Raw genomic sequence first — 17,209 nt, 5'->3', positions numbered from 1 at the left:
GGGTTCCAATTTCTCTATATCCTCAGCAACCCTTGTTATTATCCATCTTTTTGATTATAGCCTTCCTAGATGATATGAAGTGGTGTCCTGTAGTTTTAATTTGCATTTCCCTAATAAAATTGACCATCTTTTCACATGCTCATTTCCCATTTGTTTATCACCTTTGAAGAAACACAATGTCAAAATACAACTAGTTTTTGTATATTGACATTATATCCTGCAAACTTGCTGACCTCATTCTTTGTTCCAACAGTTTTTTAGTGGATTCCTTAGGATAATTTGTATACAGTGGTCACATCACTGCAAATCAAATTAATTTGACCTCTTCCTTTCCAATCTGAATCCTTTATTTAATTTCTTTTTCTTATTCCAAGTCATGTCATGGCCCTTGAGGAAAGCAAAATTACCCATAATTCTATCAGTATAATCATTGGTCATACTTTACTGTGTATCCCCTCAGACATTTTTCTTTCTATACTATGTATTTTGTGAAAAATCAAATTGTATTATATACTCTTCCAGTTTGCTCTCCCTCCCACTTAAGTGGTAGTTTATAATATCTCTGTGTCCATAAATGTAAATATCTGGCATTTGAAGTACTCCATAATATTCTATTATAGACATGCCATAATTTATTTAATTAATTGCCCATTGGTGGATATTTTGTCTGATTTTCACTTTTTGCTGCCAGAAACATTTTGCTGAACATATATGTTACTATGTGTGGTTTATGATACAATTAAAAACCAAAATTTTCTCAACTGTAAAAGGCTCCAGCATGGTATACAGGGAGAAATGTGTAATACCTTTTACAACCCCTGCCTATCAATTTACATATATACATGTGACTGTTTTTACCATTTGAACTAAGTGTATTTCATTAGGATAAATTCCCACAAGTAGATTTCATAGATCAAAGAGTAAATATAGTTTTAAGTTTTCTAATCTGAATCACCAACTTGCTACCCAGAAAGGTGGTAATATATTTACTTTCATGCCAGGCTGACTGTTGTCATGAAATTAATTTAGCTTGAGTTGTCATAACAAAATAGTGCTATCTTCGTTACTTCAGGTGTACTTGAAGGGGAGGTCTGGAGACAAGATGATCCATGAGAAGAATATTGATCAGCTGAAGAGTGAGGTCCAGTACATCCAGGAGGTGGGTACCCTTCCCTTACGGAAGTGACTGGGATCATTTTTCTTAAACTTACTTTTTTTTATTTTTGGTTCCTTTCCATTCTTGGTGGGTTCCTACTTTTTCCCTTCTGCTCCCTTATCTCCAAAGTACCACCATGCCCTCTCATGTACCAAATAACATTTTTGACCCTTTAATGAATCAGCCTATCCTTTCATTAACAAATTAATACCATGTGCCTAGTGTTCTCCCCTAGCCATGCTATCTCAAATTGCCAGCTTCACCTCCCCAACTTTTCCTGACCTTCTCCCTGGCTATGGTTCTCCTTGACACCTGTCATCTATAACTAAAACATTAGCTTCATCTGGGCTTGTATAGAAGGGACTAGTCTGTACCCCCTTTTTGGCTTGGATCCACTCTCCCCAGCTGTGCTTACAGCAGTGCGGGACTCACAGGAGTATGGAGTGGTGGGTGGTTGGTGTGCTCTCTTTCCCTATGCCAAAGCTAAAGCTTCTTGCCTTCCTCTCCCAGGCCAGGAACTGCCTGCAGAAGCTCCGGGAAGACATAAGTAGCAAGCTCGACAGAGATCCAGGAGATTCTCTCCATCAACAGGAGATACAGGTAATGGGAAACGGTCCCTGCTGGGTCCCCACCGAGAAAGTGGGGTTGTGCCAGGCAGTCCCATTTGCCCGTCACCCACTGGGTGCTGAATCTAACAATACTGTCAAGAAAAGAGAGCATTAGGCTCTGCTGGGCACTCACAACCTTGCCAGGGCTCTCCAGCAGAGGAGCTTTTGCTTTACTTACATCAGCTTTTGTATAAGTACACCTGGGCCTCCTTGGTGGCACAAGGGGTTAAGACACAGCCTATGGAGCTGTCTGCAAGTTCGATCCCCGGCAGGCCAGGGAGCAACCCACACAGTGCAGCAGACCTCTCCTGACTTGCCTGCTGCTCCCCTCAGCAGTGTATTTCAGGAGATCTGCCTGTTCTGTTCCCCACTCTGTCTCTGTGAATCCTCTCACCCCCCACATGCTCACCTGTACCCCAGCTCTTGTGTGCATAAGTAAATAAATCTTTATATAAGTATACCTGCTTTTAGGAAATAAATATTTATGGAATTTATAGAAATAAAATTTCACAAAACCTCTTGTCTATCAGGATTCTGTGATCAATCTTCTTGTAATATAAAATCTTGTAAAGCAGACAACCATGTATAAATCCAAACTTCTCGTAAGTTGATTTTGCTTCATTTGGGTGACGCCTGTAGTATAAATTGGAATTCTCAGCCCTCCTCTGTTGTTTGTGTGTAACTCTTTGCCGGGGATGGGAAGCTCCTCAAGGTTAGGCCTTCACCCTTTATCTCTATAACCCTACTCCTCCAGCAAAGGGTCTGGGATGTGGAAGGTCTTCAGTAAAAGTTCACTTGATTGAACTGATTGGAGAAGTCATTTGAGGATGGATAATCCTGGGATCCTGCTTTTCAGCCTCCCTAAAATAGAATTGTTCTCAGGATAATAGAACTATTTCTGCCATGATCACCCTCATCCACCTTTGACTTATGGGCTGTATCTCTTTTATTTGCATTTGGTTTGTGTGGGCTGGGCTTTCTCTAGCACTTACCAGGAGAACAGTGCCCACGAACCTGGCACCACGAAGTTTCTCTGGCTTGGGTGTGTACTTGGCTTGTGTGGCAACCTGCCCCAATTCATTTTGCTTGACTGAAGGTAGGACTTTCACTGCTTGAGCTCATCTGGCTGGTGGGAGGTGCTTTGTCAGGTGGCAGACGAACCTCCTGTGCTCAGAGACTGACTCAAAGGTCCTAGCCCTTTGTTAGCACAAACTAGCCCTCATAGTGAATAATCAGGCATTGGGTAAAAAAGAATTGCAGATGCCTCTTCTCCTGTTGATTCATGCTTTGCTACACCTTATCAGGACCCCTAAGGGACTAAGTGAAACTCTTTGTGGAAGGCAGCTGCTTGTATTCCCTGGGCTACAAGGAGTGGGTCTGCTTATTTTCCAGTCTGCTGAGAGGTTTTAGCCTGAGGTTTCCTTCATCTTCCCTATTAGGCTAGGGGACTCTTTCCAAGGCTGCATGTGTTTCTCTACTCCCTCCTCTTTCCATTTCCCCACAGAGCACTGGAACACTTCACTTCTTCCTCACCCCAACCCTCCCTGCCCTCCTCTCCCCTTCTTTTACCTCCTCCTCCCTCCTTGCCTTCTCTCTTCTTTCATCTCAGCTTCTTCCTCCTTGGGAGTATCCACTGTTAACAGATTAAGTGCGTGGATCCTTTTCTGCTTCTCAGCCTTGGCTGCCCATTGGAGTGGCCCTGGAAGCATCTGAGGCCCTGGAACCATGCCCCTGTGCTATTCCCAGAGAGTGAGTTAATTGGTCTGGTGCCTGGCCTCTTTAGGTGATTCTATAGGTGATTTAAAAATCTGTTTAGTGGGCCTCCCCGGTGGCGCAGCGGTTGAGCGCTGGGTTGCAAATCTGCCCGCAGCCTCTGCAGCGCCGGTTCAATCCCCGGCTGCTCCCCGGCCACCGGAGGAGGGTCCCACATGGCGCGCAGACCTCTCCTGCCGCCCGCTGCTCCCCTCAGCAGTGTACTTCGGTCCTTCTGCCTGCTCTGCTCCCCGCTCTGGCTCTGGTGGATTCTCTCACCCTCCTGCCCTTCTGACTGTACCCAGTGCTTGTATAAATAATAAATAAATAAATCTTTAAAAAAAAATAAATAAAAATAAAAATCTGTTTAGTGAGGGGCCTCCTTGGTGGTGCAAGGGGTTAAGACACAACCTATGAAGCTATTTGCAGCCACTGCAGCACGAGTTTGATCCCCAGCCAGGGAGCTACCCACATGGCATAGCAGACCTCTCCTGACTCACCCACTGCTCCCCTCGGCAGTGTATTTCAGTAGATCCACCTGTTCTGCTCCCCACTCTGTCTCTGATGAATCCTCTCATCCCCATCCCCCATGCTTCTGGCCTATACCCCAGTTCTTGTATGCATAAATAAATAAATCTTTTTTAAAAATCTGTTTAGTGGAAGTTGAGTACCAATGTTCTAGTGTTTTCTATACGCAATCATATTTAATGCTATATGTGCATCTATAAAATCTGTATATTGATACTATGCTCTATATACACAACAAATGTACCTATGCTTACTTTTTAATATTTTTCAACAGAAGATTGTTAATAGCCTTCTTTCCACATTAGTAATTATAGTTCTATCTCACACCTTTGAATAACCACATATGTTTCTTCCAATGGCTGTGTGTTTTTATTTTATCTTTTCCAGCTTTGTTGAGGTGTTATTAGCTGTGCTTTTGAAAAAATGGCATTTGTTATATTTTTTTGATTTATAAAAAATACAAGAAATCTTATTGTAGAAAATTTGGAAATCAGAAACAGAAAAATGAAGGGAAGAATATCCATTGTAACCTACCCAAATTAAAACCAGAGCTTGGTGAAATTTCCTTTGGTTCCTTTAATGAAAATACATATTTACAATATTAAGTTTATGTATACATAATATTTCCCTGTATTTGTTTCTTTGGTTGGGGTTTTTTTGGCCCTCACATGCAGAGTTGAGTCATACCTGCCATCAGTTCAGAGCACATTATCATCACTGGTCTCATGTAGGTCTCTCGCTGGTCTTCTCTCCCACAAGCAGATACTCTAACATCTGCAATGTATGATTTAAATACATCGATCACATATGTTTTCAGTTTTCATAATGGACTTGTATTGTCTTTCTGTTTTTTCCTTTTGAACCAGCACCATGTACTTAGGATCTCTTTGTGTTCCTGTGTTAAAAATCTAGTTTGTTATCTGCTACTCCTACTTGTAAAGATTTTTTTCTCTTCACAGTACATCATAAAAATATTTCAGGTGATTAAAAAAATCTCCTGAGAACCTCTCTTAAAATAAACATTATAGGGGCCTCCCCGGTGGCGCAGCGGTTGAGCGCTGGGTTGCGAAACTGCGCGCGGCCTCTGTGGCGCCGGTTCAATCCCCGGCTGCTCCCCGGCCACCGGAGGAGGGTCCCACATGGCGCGCAGACCTCTCCTGCCGCCCGCTGCTCCCCTCAGCAGTGTACTTCGGTCCTTCTGCCTGCTCTGCTCCCCGCTCTGGCTCTGGTGAATTCTCTCACCCTCCCTCCCGCGCTTCTGACTGTACCCAGTGCATGTATAAACAAAACAAACAAACAAACCAGCAAACAAATAAATAAAGCATGCCTCTATTAAAAAAAAATAAATAAAAAAAAATAAACATTATAGTTATGCTTCAGGGGCCTTTCATAGCATTCTCACCTGCCCTGTCCAGCAGCCTCAGTGCATACACACAGAAGAACTGACCAGATAACTTACAGACCTGGAGATTTGGAAGCTTGGGATTCCAGCCACTCGAATGCTCAAGATGTGCACTTTGGGTTTTTCCCTTCCTCCTGAGTCACCATATTTGGCAAATATGCTGTTGGCAACAAGCTGTAATAACACCTGGTATTATCTGTTCAGCTTCTTTCTTCTCATAAGCCCCAGGCCCTACTGGATATTATCTTATTTTTGAGGCAGCCTACCAGTAAGGCAAAGCATGGCGAGGAGACTTCTTCCTGCTTCTCAGATAGAGAAACAGAGCCCAGAGGGCTTGTATCAGGCAGCCCTGCAACCCTGTTGCCCTCCTGCCAGCTGAGAGCCCCAGGCTCTGGCTTGAAGTTGTTGCTGCTTCCCACTGTGCAAGACAGAGAGAATTTTCTGTCAGACTCACAGGGAACCGGTAACTGCAGCATCTGGTGCCTGTGTGCAGATGGGAGCGAGACCCTACATGCCAGTTCAGCCTTAACCACCCACCCACAACTGGGTGTGTCCAGGTGTGAGACTCACAATAACCTGATGAGACACCTTTTCCTACATAAAATCAGATAGCTGGACTTGTTGGCTTTTTTTGCCCTAAACTTGCCCATTCATCTGGAATTCTTTATGCGCTGATCTCTGGGCTAGGTACAGAGAACAACAAAAGATGGGTCTTTGCGATGCTCCCCTTGTGGGGTGGTGGTTTCTGCCCTAAGGGAAGTGTAGTGCAAAGGGGAACATGTTCCCTGCTGCAGAGATCTCTGGTCTGATGGAAGCAGGACACACACGCAAAGATGGCACAAACGTCCCTATTAATCAATCAGTAGATACATGTGTAAGAATTGCTGAGTGTGTCCTAAGGTAATTGGGTATTTTAAGACTAGTTGAGTTCTTTAGGGTATGAAGAGAGAATGCTTTCAAATGAATAATTCAGCACTCGTGGGTACCTCCGACTAACTCTCCCCTTGTGTGATGTGAATGGACAAGATGGTTCAAACCAATTGTGTGCACCTGTGTCCTTACCCTGCTGCAAACACAGTGATTCACCTTCCCTTTCCTGATCTGGCTGTAGGCGGACACCTATTTAAATGAAGATGCCGATAGCTTGAGGAAGACTGTGCTGGACTTGCTTGCCAAACTGCAAGAGGCTGAGCGGAAGCACCAGTCAGACCGTGTGACTTTTGAGGTGAGATTTGGAATTTGGGGAAAAGGTGCCCCAGGGTTGGGCTGCTGGGTGTAGGTGCCAGTGACTTTGTCAGCATGGACTTCATGTCTTTCTGGCTGGGTGTCATCAACTAGACAGGTTAGGCTTTGAGGCCCAGGTACTTCCTGCCTACTTTTCCTTCTCGAGGAGAGTCACAGTTTTTATTGTCTAAAGCTGGCCCATCATTCCAAGGTCAGCTGTTGATTCTTGCCTCTGTTGAAGTTGTGTGGTGGTGCTGGTCTGGGAGCAGCAGGTAATTTAAGTCATTTCTATAAGCACCGCAGTAAGAATGATTGGGCTGTGGGCACCAAGCAGGCAAGGACTGTTGCTGTCAAGTTTGCTGTGCATCCCCCAGTGGGCACCTCGTCAGGGTGAGTGGAAGAGCTGGTGCTGTCATCACCAGAGCTGTGCCCATGGCTGAGGCAACTTTAGGCCTAGTCGTGGCTTTACCACACAGAGCTTTGTGACCTTGAATGAGTTCTTCAGTTACTGTGATAAAGGCAAAACTAGGTTATTATAGAAGATTAAAAAAATACAAAGCCGGGTCTCCCTGGTGCCACAAAGGGTTAAGTCGCAGCACTATGAAACGATGGGCAGCCACTGTAGCATGAGTTCAATCCCCGGCCAGGGAGCTAACCCACATGGCACAGCAGACCTCTCCTGTCTCGCCTGCTGCTTCCCTCAGCAGTGTATTACAGACAGTCCGCCTGTTTTATTCCCCACTCTGTCTCTGATGAATCCTCTCACCACCCGCACCTCTGGCCTGTAACCCAGTTCTTGTATGCGTAAATAAATCAATCTTTAAAAAAAAAATACAAAAGCCTATAAAGAGAGAGTGATGGCTTCCCATTCTTAAAAGTGTGGAAAGTCTTCCACACTTCACAGAAAATACTTGAAGTATAAAATGAAGATGCACTGGGTGAACACTGTCAGTTTTCTACCTTTTTTTTTTTTAATCTTAGAAGTTTTTTTTTTACATTTTGAAAGAACAGATTTGTTAGGAAAAGGAGAAAGAAAAAGAGAGGCACCTGCATAGTCACAGGTGGGCAGGAGAGCTTGGGCAGTCTTTTAAATTGCTCTGTGTGAGATTAACCATCTGTTATCTGCTGTTGTTCATCCACACGGAAAGTATTTTTTAGGTCATAAATATGTAATGATAGGATTATGTCCTGCCCAGGCACGTCAAGGAGCTGCTGGAAAGAAGGCCAGCCTGAGCTCTTCTCTTTCATGGGACTAGAAAGAATGTTTGTGAAGAAGATTGGGAGGAAGTGGAAGGGCATCGAGGCCCATCACCTGCCCCTAGAGTAGTCTGTCTTAGTTGAGCAAATATTTTAACCTCCCAAAGTACCAGTTTTAACTTTTTTATTTTTTTTTATTTTTTTTTAATTTTTTTTTTTTAGAGGCATGTTTTATTTATTTATTTTATTTGTTTGTTTGTTTTGTTTATACATGCACTGGGTACAGTCAGAAGCGCGGGAGGGTGAGAGAATTCACCAGAGCCAGAGTGGGGAGCAGAGCAGGCAGAGGGACTGAAGTACACTGCTGAGGGGAGCAGCGGGCGGCAGGAGAGGTCTGCGCACCATGTGGGATCCGCCGCCGGTGGCCGGGGAGCAGCCGGGGATCGAACCAGCGCCACAGAGGCCGCGGGCAGCTTCGCAACCCAGCGCTCAACCGCTGCGCCACCGGGGAGGCCCCCAGTTTTAACTTTTTTAAAAAGAAGTCATGAAATATACCTCTCCAGTCAGTGGGCAATTAGAATGAGGTAATAAATATACACGTTTATCACTCTAAAGGGCTTTAGAAATACAAGATTCCCTATATATATTTCTTTGTGATCAATTTGCTACACAGGCTTTCCTGCCCTGAATAGTTTGGACTTTAGGGCTCTACTAAGATTAATCTGGTCTCAGAACAAGATATCTGTATGGTAAAGAAGTCTGCTGAGAAAGGTACTTGCTGCGTCGATTTCAGATTCCACAGTTTGGGTCATTTGGTTGGCGATGTATCAGTGTGGTGACCAGCAGTTCCCTACAGAGCTGGAGGACGCAGAGGTTGAGGCTGGGGCACCTACCAGACTGTGAATTTTAGAAAGAAATGTTTGCCTTATGGGACTACACCTGGGGGGGGGGGGGGAAAGGCAAACATTGTTTAAAAATTAACGGTGATGTAGAATATATATAAATTTTTAAAAAATAAAGGAAGTGAGGTTTGCCTTGCATTATGAAGTACTTCTCAGTTTTGACCAGACAAAGAGGGTGCTGCTAACCTGACATTTCAAAACTTGGGCAAAATGGCCCCAAGTAAAAACGCTGAAGTCCAGAATGCCCCACACAGCTGTGGCCATGGGCCCCTGCTTTTTCAGAAAGGACTGCCATTTAACCCCGTGGTCCTCAGCACCCACCTACAATGGAGATGCTACTTGGGTTGTTCCCACTTCGGTGTAGGTTGGCATACCCTTTTGTGAGAGCGTCCTTTAGGGCAGGGCCAACTTGGAGCTACAGGGACAGATGTCCCTGAAGGCAGGGGAGTGTTTTATTTTTCCTTTGTAATTCTACACAGGGTGCAAGGATTAGTCCATGGCCGTTACCTTTGTGCTCCCAGCATATATCAACCTGGTGTAGTGTTTAACGACACAAACAAAAAGCCTTGTTTTTAAGTTCCTGCCCAGTGGACTGGCCTGTTCCAGGCTAACATGGGCATTTGAAGGTTTTTCTTAGTCTCTCGTAGGGAATTAGACTTTCCTGTTTACTATTCTGAACCTGAGGGTAGGACGGACAAGATTCAATTATCGTGAAAAAAGCCTGCATGCAGCGTGGATCCCAACCTGCTGGCTGCTTGCTGGCAGGACGAATTTGCAGCAGGTTTGCCCTGGATGCACCAGTGCAGTATGGACACGTCTTTTCACACATCATCCTGTTTTTCATTCTCTCCTCCCTGCTTTGACTTTGGGAGGAGCCCGCCAAACTGGCTACTGCTGTGCTATTTTCCCAGGAGCAGGGAGGCTCTCCAGAGGTTACCCAGAGTGATTGATAGAGGAGTCAATGTGGGGTAACCATGGGGCCTGAAATGGATTTTGAAGTGCACTGGCTCTGTCATACACCAGCTCTGTAGCCTTGAATAGGTCAGTTGACCTTTAGTTGTGAAAGTAAAAGGTTGATTCGATGAGCATCACTTCCATTCACTTGATGAAGCTGACGGTCTACCGGGGGTGCACACAGTGGCCAGGCAAAATCTACCCGGTGCTGTGAGAGGGGAGGGCTGCATGACCTCGTGAGCACACCGAAGAAGGACCCCTCGCCCAGGCCCAGAGGCTCCTTGGAAGAAGGGGTATCTGACCTGAGACCTGAAGGATAATTAAGAGCTGGTAAATGCACATGGGAGGGCAGGAAGCAAGTTCTTACTTTACTTTTTCATTCCAAAATTCTGCTTCTGTCCTTTTAGATCGACTTATCATCTTTGCTAAAAATGCAAAGTCTTCCTGGATCTTAGTAACCCTCCCAGATGCTATTTTGGCCTTTGTGTTTACGCTGTGATGTTAGTGGAAGTGAGGGTGAGGAAGAATTGGAGAAATAGAAAGAAGGACATGGCAAGAGCCTCCCTGGATGATTTGTTTTTGAATTAGTAGGAAAACCAAAATACTGGCTTAAGCTTGGGTCACGTTGGAGGGCTAGTGGGGTGTTGAAGAAGTCAGCTGCTGAAAGTGGTGCTTATAGGCTAAAGGTGTCTCTCTAAAGCAGAACTCTGTCAGCTTCTGCCCATGGACCCTGGAAATCGTTCCTCTGCAGTCTCCTGGTGGCCCTGCACCAGTGAAGGGGGTGGTGGCTGTGTTCTCATTGGCATTGCCCACCTTCTCCCTCCACTGCAAGACACTGGGTTCTTTTCTGGGGTTTTATCCACGTGTGCTCTATTTCCACCACCTCATACATCCCCATCCTGTGTCTTAGGTGACACTCAGTCGCTACCAGAGAGAAGCAGAACAGAGTCGCATGGCCATTCAGAGAGCAGAGGCCAGAGTGGAGCAGAAAGAGGTGGACATTGGAGAGCTACAGAGGCGCTTGCTAGGGATGGAGACGGTAATTGCAGGAACCTGCTCTCCTCTGCTCTGCGTCCTGGGCTGCAAGGCGCCCTGGGGTTGACTGGGATGGTTGCTGAAGCTCCCCTTGTACAAGCAGCTCCAGAAAAGTGTACTTCATGGCTTCCTTTGGAAAATACTGATATGTCTGAGCACCTTTTAACCTTTAAGGAAGAGGAAATGTTCTTTCTCTCCTCTAATCTCAGCCCTCAATAACTAGAGTTGAACTGATTTCCATTTTAGTCAGGCTTGTACAGCTGCCCTTTATGGGCTTTTGAAAACTGTTCTTAACAACCATCGGCCTGGTTTCTCAGGGCTTGGCAACCATGGCTGGCAGGTGGGCCAGGATGATGCAGGGCCAGGCTCTCCCTCCGGGCAGCTGGGTGAGGCTGGGAAGTTTCTATGTGCTGAGGGTGGGAAGGGTTATCCCTGACAGGGGAGGGCACCCCATCAAACCAGCTTGGCCTGCTGCTCTTTGGCAGTTGTCCCAGTTCTAGTGCCCATATCACCTCAAACACAGAAACTGTTGCCATCTCTTCATCCAAGATTTTCTTTCCTTTGACCTATCTAGGAGCATCAGGCCTTATTGGTGAAGGTCAGGGAAGGGGAGACAGCTCTGGAGGAACTGCGGAGCAAGAACGCTGACTGCCGAGCAGAACAAGAAAAGTAAGGGCTCTTGTTCACTGTGGGATTGGGGTGCTGGGAGGGGAGGGTGGGCGGAGCAGCCTGCAGCTCCCATGGTGGCCAGACCTGGGAGAAAGCCGGTGCTGATGTCAGATCTTCCATCTCTGACTCACCCTGGGCTGCTCAGGGTGGGGCCCTGCCCAGGGAGATACTGGTTGGGAGGCTGCCATCTCTGGGGAGTCATTTTCCATGGCGTAACAACCTAAAGAAAAGGCTTTGTGGTTCGAGAGTCAAGGTCAAGTGAGAGCTAGTCAAGCCTCTGCCGATGTCGCACGTCATTCCAGGGTGTCGTGCTGGACGTGGACATGCTAATATCACACCAAGGTTTACTCCCCAAAGACACAAGGCAACTGAACTAGTGGAGGGTGAAACTGAATAATTTCCTCACAAGTTGTCTCACTGAAAATGCAAAGAGTTGCTTCATGAAGATATAACTGAACTTCCCATCCCTCAAAGTGACTCAGAAACTGAGAACCAGCTCAGCAGTGGTACATGGGGCATCTTTGGGATCTAGGTTAGAGAGTTTTGCAGATTCCCTCAGATCAGAGAGGAGCACAGGTCCCAGAGTAGTGCAACCTAAGAGCAAAGATTGGGCCATTGTGTATCTTTAAGAATTCAGAAATTCTTTATGTCCTTGACAATTAATAAATAAGATCTCAAATGGTAAAACAAATTTTACATCAGGGCCTCCCTGGTGGCGCAGTGGGTTGAACGCCACACTATGAAGCTGTCTGCAGCCTCTGCAGCATGGGTTTGATTCCCGGCCTACCAGAGAGATACCCATATGGCGCGGCAGTCCTCTCCTGTCACGCCCACTGCTCCCCTCAGCAGTGTATTTCAGTTGTCTGCCTGTTCTGCTCCCCATTCTGTCTCTGGTGAATCCTCTCACCCTCCCACACCTCTGGCCTGTACCCCAGTTCTTGTATAAAAATAAATAAATCTTTAAAAAAAATTTTACATCTGCATGTTGAGTCTGAGCTCCATTGTATGATTTGGACCTTTTAAAATTCAACAGACAAGGCTACCTGAGAAGGCTAAGGAATTCCAAGATTAACAGATAAAGCCCTTGCCTTCCTGCACCCTTCAGTAAACTGGGGAAGTTTTCTCTCCTTTGTTATAAATTCCATCTCAGCCTGTCTGGCACAGACAATTCAGGGGTCTTAATTGTGGCTTCCTTTCAGACTTCATATCTTAAAATATCAGTATTCCCTCTTCCTCAATGGCAGAGGTGCTCATGGGCAGGCGACTGAGAGAGGAAAGAGCAGGAAAAACTTAAGAGACCTGAAAGTCTAAAGCCCAGGGAACAACAAGTAATAGCTGTGCACCATTAATGCTGATTTTCTAGATGAAAGGAGACTGGGAAGTGGGGTGTTAGAGAGCTGAGGGTGGAAACTTAGAATGTTTGATTTAGGAAAGATGTGGGGCTCCCATTGCATTGTGCCCCAGCCCCACATCAAGTACTGCCCACCTTCTTTTCCTCTTGATGTAAAATCCCTGCCAACAGTGTGATTGTATTGGACATCACAATCCAGCTCCCACTTGAGTTTTTCCAGGAGCTCATTACACACAGGGCAGTCTGTTTTCTGACTACTTTAACACTGAGAAAGTCTATTCCCATGTTGGCCTAAGAACTGCTTGCTGGGAATACCTACCTATTAGTTGTAGTTTTAGAACCTCTCTGAGCCTCAGTTTCCTTTTTTGGACCAGGTGATCTCTGTGATGCTTCTGATTGATGTCCTAAGGGGTCCTATTCCCTACCCCTGAGGGCAGCCTAACAGGGAGTCAGGCAGAGGGAATCATACCTGACAGCAACCCCTTCCCCCCCAGCCCAAGGCTCTTCCTATGACTGGGTAGAGGAAATGTTTTTTCCTCTTGCCTTATCCTTCTGGTCTCTATCTCCAGGACTGCTAACCTGGAAAAGGAAGTGGCTGGGTTGCGGGAGAAGATCCATCACTTAGATGACATGCTTAAGAGCCAGCAGCGGAAAGTTCGGCAAATGATCGAGCAGGTAAGCAGGGTCAACTCCTTACTTGCCTTACCTAACGTGCTTTTGAAGACTGTTCTGAGACATCCGTCAGCCTGGTTTCTAGAGCTTGGCATCCATAGCTGGCAGGTGAACCCGGATAATGCCCACCTAAAGGAATCACCTTGAGCCTAGTACTGTGTTCTTAGCAAGTCCATGCTTTTACTTATGTATTCTCCTGGGGAGCCTGGCTTGTATTTGTAAGTGCCCCATAAAATATTTATGGCTTCCAGTTACCAGACAAGGTTATTGGGATTTGCTTTTCTTCCACCTTTGCCCTACTTCTTTGGGCATTTGCCTTCTGCTTATGGAAGGCAAAAGAAGGAAAAGGTTAGTTTTCCTTACAGTCTGATGACTGCTTGTAAATGAGTGAGTCACGGTAAACTATCTTCTCTGTGTGCAAATTACCAACCTTTGTGCTTCATGGCAGATTTTGGGCTTCTCTCGCCTGAGCTTTAGGGTCGCTGATTTAGGATATGCCAATTTGGGTATGGTTTGGAATGTGAGACCTCTGATGAAGGGATACATTTGCTTGGTGTCAGCTCCAGACTTGGAGTCTTCAGTCTTGCTCACTGCTATTCCCCACTGTCTAGAATAGGACCCATCATATAGTAAATGCTCAATAAATACTTCTTGAATCAATAAATCATTTGTATTTCCAAAAATCAAAGGCAGTGGTTTTTGAATCATCCATAATTTTGGATTCTCAGAGTGGTGCTCCCCACACACCTCTGGGATATCCAGAGTTTACTATTAAGTAAAACAGGACTTTTATAGAAAGCTAAGCAAATCATGTGAGAGGTGCAAACCCTGCCTTCATCTTTGCCGCTTCCCCTGGCGACAGCAGGTCCAAGTTTGATGAGAGTGTCTTGAGTCATTTTAAAAGTGAGCTCAGTGTCTCCCACATCTTTTCAGCTCCAGAATTCAAAAGCTTTGGTCCAGACAAAGGACACCACCATCCAGGAGCTCAAGGAGAAAATCGCCTACCTGGAAGCAGAGGTGTGTGCTGGGCAGCCGTAGGGACCTGGCAGGGAAGAGAAGACTGGCTAAAAGGGAGGGAAAGATCACAGAGGGGGGTCTCGGTCCTTTCTAGCTGCAGCTCTGAAGTGAGTATCTGGATAGTTGATTTTCTGCTCAGTTGAGTAAACATTTTCCAGAACTTTCAGAGAGTTGGTAAGACCTATCCCCCTTCTGAAGGGGTACATCTTTGTGGTGCAAGCCCTGTGCCATGGCAGCATGGAGGTGAACCTTCTTTGTGACCATGTGGGCTCAGCAGAGGAGCTGACAGTGCAGCTGGGTTTTGGAGGAGGAGGCATCCTCTAGGCATCATCATGGCTAAGGTGATGGGCCTTGATTAGCTGAGTTTTTCTTAGTCCAATTTCCACCCAGCCTCAAAGCTCTTCCTTATCCCTTGACTACCCGAAGATCACTTTGCAGCCACTGTGGGAAGATCCCTTGTTGTGGGAGAGAGCAAAAGAAATGGAGAGAGGGATGTTTACCTTCAGGGATTTGCAGTCTTGAGTTAGGAATAAAATACATATTTTTAAAATACATTATAGACAATCCTATGGACAAGGGCAAGTAAACATCTCAGTTGACCACAAAGATGATATACAGTCAGTATAGAGAGATGAGATAGAGGAAATGACAAGTATGGCACAGAGCCACCGAGAGCACATCCTCAGTGGAGGCTGGAGCAGGTGTGGAGGAAGGGAGCAAGCCGCATGGTGAGATGAGAAGTGAGGGTGTCCTGGCATGCGTGATTGGGGTGACAGCAGTGTCACCGCAGAGGTGGAGAAAGCACACTGGGCTAGGTCAACGTGATAGATGGAAGCCAGAAAAGATTGGTCCTAACCTCCTAACCTGTATTACAGAACTTAGAGATGCATGACCGCATGGAACACCTGATAGAAAAACAAATCAGTCATGGCAACTTCAGCACGCAGACCCGGGCCAAGACAGAGAACCTGGGCAGGTGAGTGGGCGAAGAGGAGCGGACCCAGGGAGGAAGGGTGGGAGGTAGGACAGAGCTGTGGCTGCTTTGGTGCAAAAGCAAGGAAGAGGCTCTTCTAAATCCAGCTTGATCCTCTAAGCCTCTGATCTGACGTTCTCTACCCGCACCGTTTTTTAAGCCAGTAAAAGCAGAGCTTGATACCACAAATTCAAGGAGGGCCAGGAATAGTTGCTAGAGGTTCTGAACTCCCTGAAAACTGGATGCAAAAACTGTGTGTGTTTTATGTGCCTTTTTCTAGGGAGATAGACTTTTGTTTCTAAGAGATTCCCAAAAAGGTCCAAGACTTTGGAAAAAATGAAGAATCACAGCCACACCTACTTTTTTTTTTTTAAATAATAAATTTTATTTTTATATTCCCCCATACAATTGCAACCCCCCCATTCTGACCCCCATCCCTCCCCTCCCGCCCCCCACCCCCCAAAAAGTGTCTCTGGTTCATAGTTTTTTGTTGATTTTGATTTTCACTTTTCTTAGAGTTATTCATTTTCCTGGTCCCTTATTTAAGTTTTCTAGATTCCTGCTATGAGTGAGACCGTCCATACCTACTTTTCAGTTGCTTAGTTGCTCCCCCTCTTTTCCATCACTCCTGTCAGGGACCATATACCACCCCCCCTAATCTTTTCTTAGAGACCAGACACAGTGTTTCAAAATATTTGGAACAGGAGGTGAGCCACTCTGAAGGGTAGAATTCCCGAGGGAGTATGGATGGGGGGCTCTGAAGTGAGGGCAGCAGCTCACACTCAGTATTTCCATCTTTCTTTTCAGCGTGAGGATATCAAAGCCCCCCAGCCCCAAGCCCTTGCCTCTCATCCGAGTGGTGGAAACATGAGTGGAAAGAAGACGCCGCCATTGCCACCTCTCGCCTGTGGAGAAGCCCACCACCCCCGTAGGCTGTTAGCACTGACTTTGACTTCCTGACTGTCCCCTGGCTGCACTTGGGGTTCAGGTGTCCTGCCCCTTCCAAACGCCTATCCTCTGTAAGCCCGGTGGATGGAGGATGAGGCCTCCCGTGGACACCAGACCCTTGGAAGACATTATACTGCCAGCAGGAGACAGGGCAGGGTCCTTATTCCTGTAGTTACGATTTTTTCTCTGTGGTAGAGTTTCCCTTCTGTTACAGACCGGAGTTCAGCTGCCCCAGAAGCCAGGCCCTCACCTGGTTGGGAGAGGTAGCAAGATTTGCCTCAGAAGCTGGCAAGCTGGCAGCACAACTGTCGACAGCGACTGGAGAGTGTCCTGGGGAGATGAAGTTCCTTCTGCAAACACAGCTCTGTTCTTAGCAACAAACTGTTTACTTTTCTACTAGCTCCATCCTCAGCCCCTGCTGACTTGGCCCTCCCACTGAAAGACAATGGGGCTTACCTGTCAAGGCCTGGTCAGAGCCAGTGAACCTCAACTTGATTCGATGGCCTTGCCTTTTGGGGAGATGGGAATGTATATTCGGGGAGTAGCTTTTGGCAGAAAGATTCTATAGGGCCACGGACGTTTAAACGTGACTTCCCTCTGCTGTGAAGACTCCCAGAATCTCTTAGGGTTTTTCCCTAAGTCGCAGTACAAGGCACACCTCAGTCTTCCTGACTCCGAGCCTAAAAACTGTTTTCACTGGGTAACATCAATCTCAGCGAAACTCATTGTATTTATTTTGCTAAGTTATTGGTGTTTTTGCTTACATCTTAAAATCAATGTAATACCAAGTTCTATAGCCTGCTCTTGGCGGTATTTGGATT

At 46.1% G+C, this 17,209-nt stretch overlaps 1 protein-coding gene across 2 annotated transcripts in view; it reads left to right on the top strand.

The window, feature by feature from the left end:
- Nucleotides 1-16,311, top strand: part of TUFT1 (tuftelin 1) — a gene marked incomplete at both ends in the record, with an annotated part of 36,781 nt that extends 20,470 nt beyond the window's left edge. For both annotated transcript variants that reach the window (XM_084241931.1, XM_084241930.1), the window contains 9 exons: nucleotides 1,073-1,159; nucleotides 1,667-1,795; nucleotides 6,558-6,671; nucleotides 10,634-10,762; nucleotides 11,333-11,427; nucleotides 13,348-13,453; nucleotides 14,384-14,467; nucleotides 15,343-15,443; nucleotides 16,248-16,311. In XM_084241931.1, coding sequence (XP_084098057.1) covers nucleotides 1,073-1,159; nucleotides 1,667-1,795; nucleotides 6,558-6,671; nucleotides 10,634-10,762; nucleotides 11,333-11,427; nucleotides 13,348-13,453; nucleotides 14,384-14,467; nucleotides 15,343-15,443; nucleotides 16,248-16,311 — 909 coding nt within the window. The remainder of the gene's footprint in view (nucleotides 1-1,072; nucleotides 1,160-1,666; nucleotides 1,796-6,557; nucleotides 6,672-10,633; nucleotides 10,763-11,332; nucleotides 11,428-13,347; nucleotides 13,454-14,383; nucleotides 14,468-15,342; nucleotides 15,444-16,247) is intronic.
- Between the last annotated feature and the right edge of the window lie 898 nt (nucleotides 16,312-17,209).

Source organism: Talpa europaea, assembly GCF_964194135.1.
Source record: "Talpa europaea genome assembly, chromosome: 9".
In the NCBI taxonomy this organism is placed as follows: domain Eukaryota; kingdom Metazoa; phylum Chordata; class Mammalia; order Eulipotyphla; family Talpidae; genus Talpa; species Talpa europaea.
Note: the sequence above shows the minus strand (reverse complement) of the source record. Positions and strands in the feature narration are given on the sequence as shown.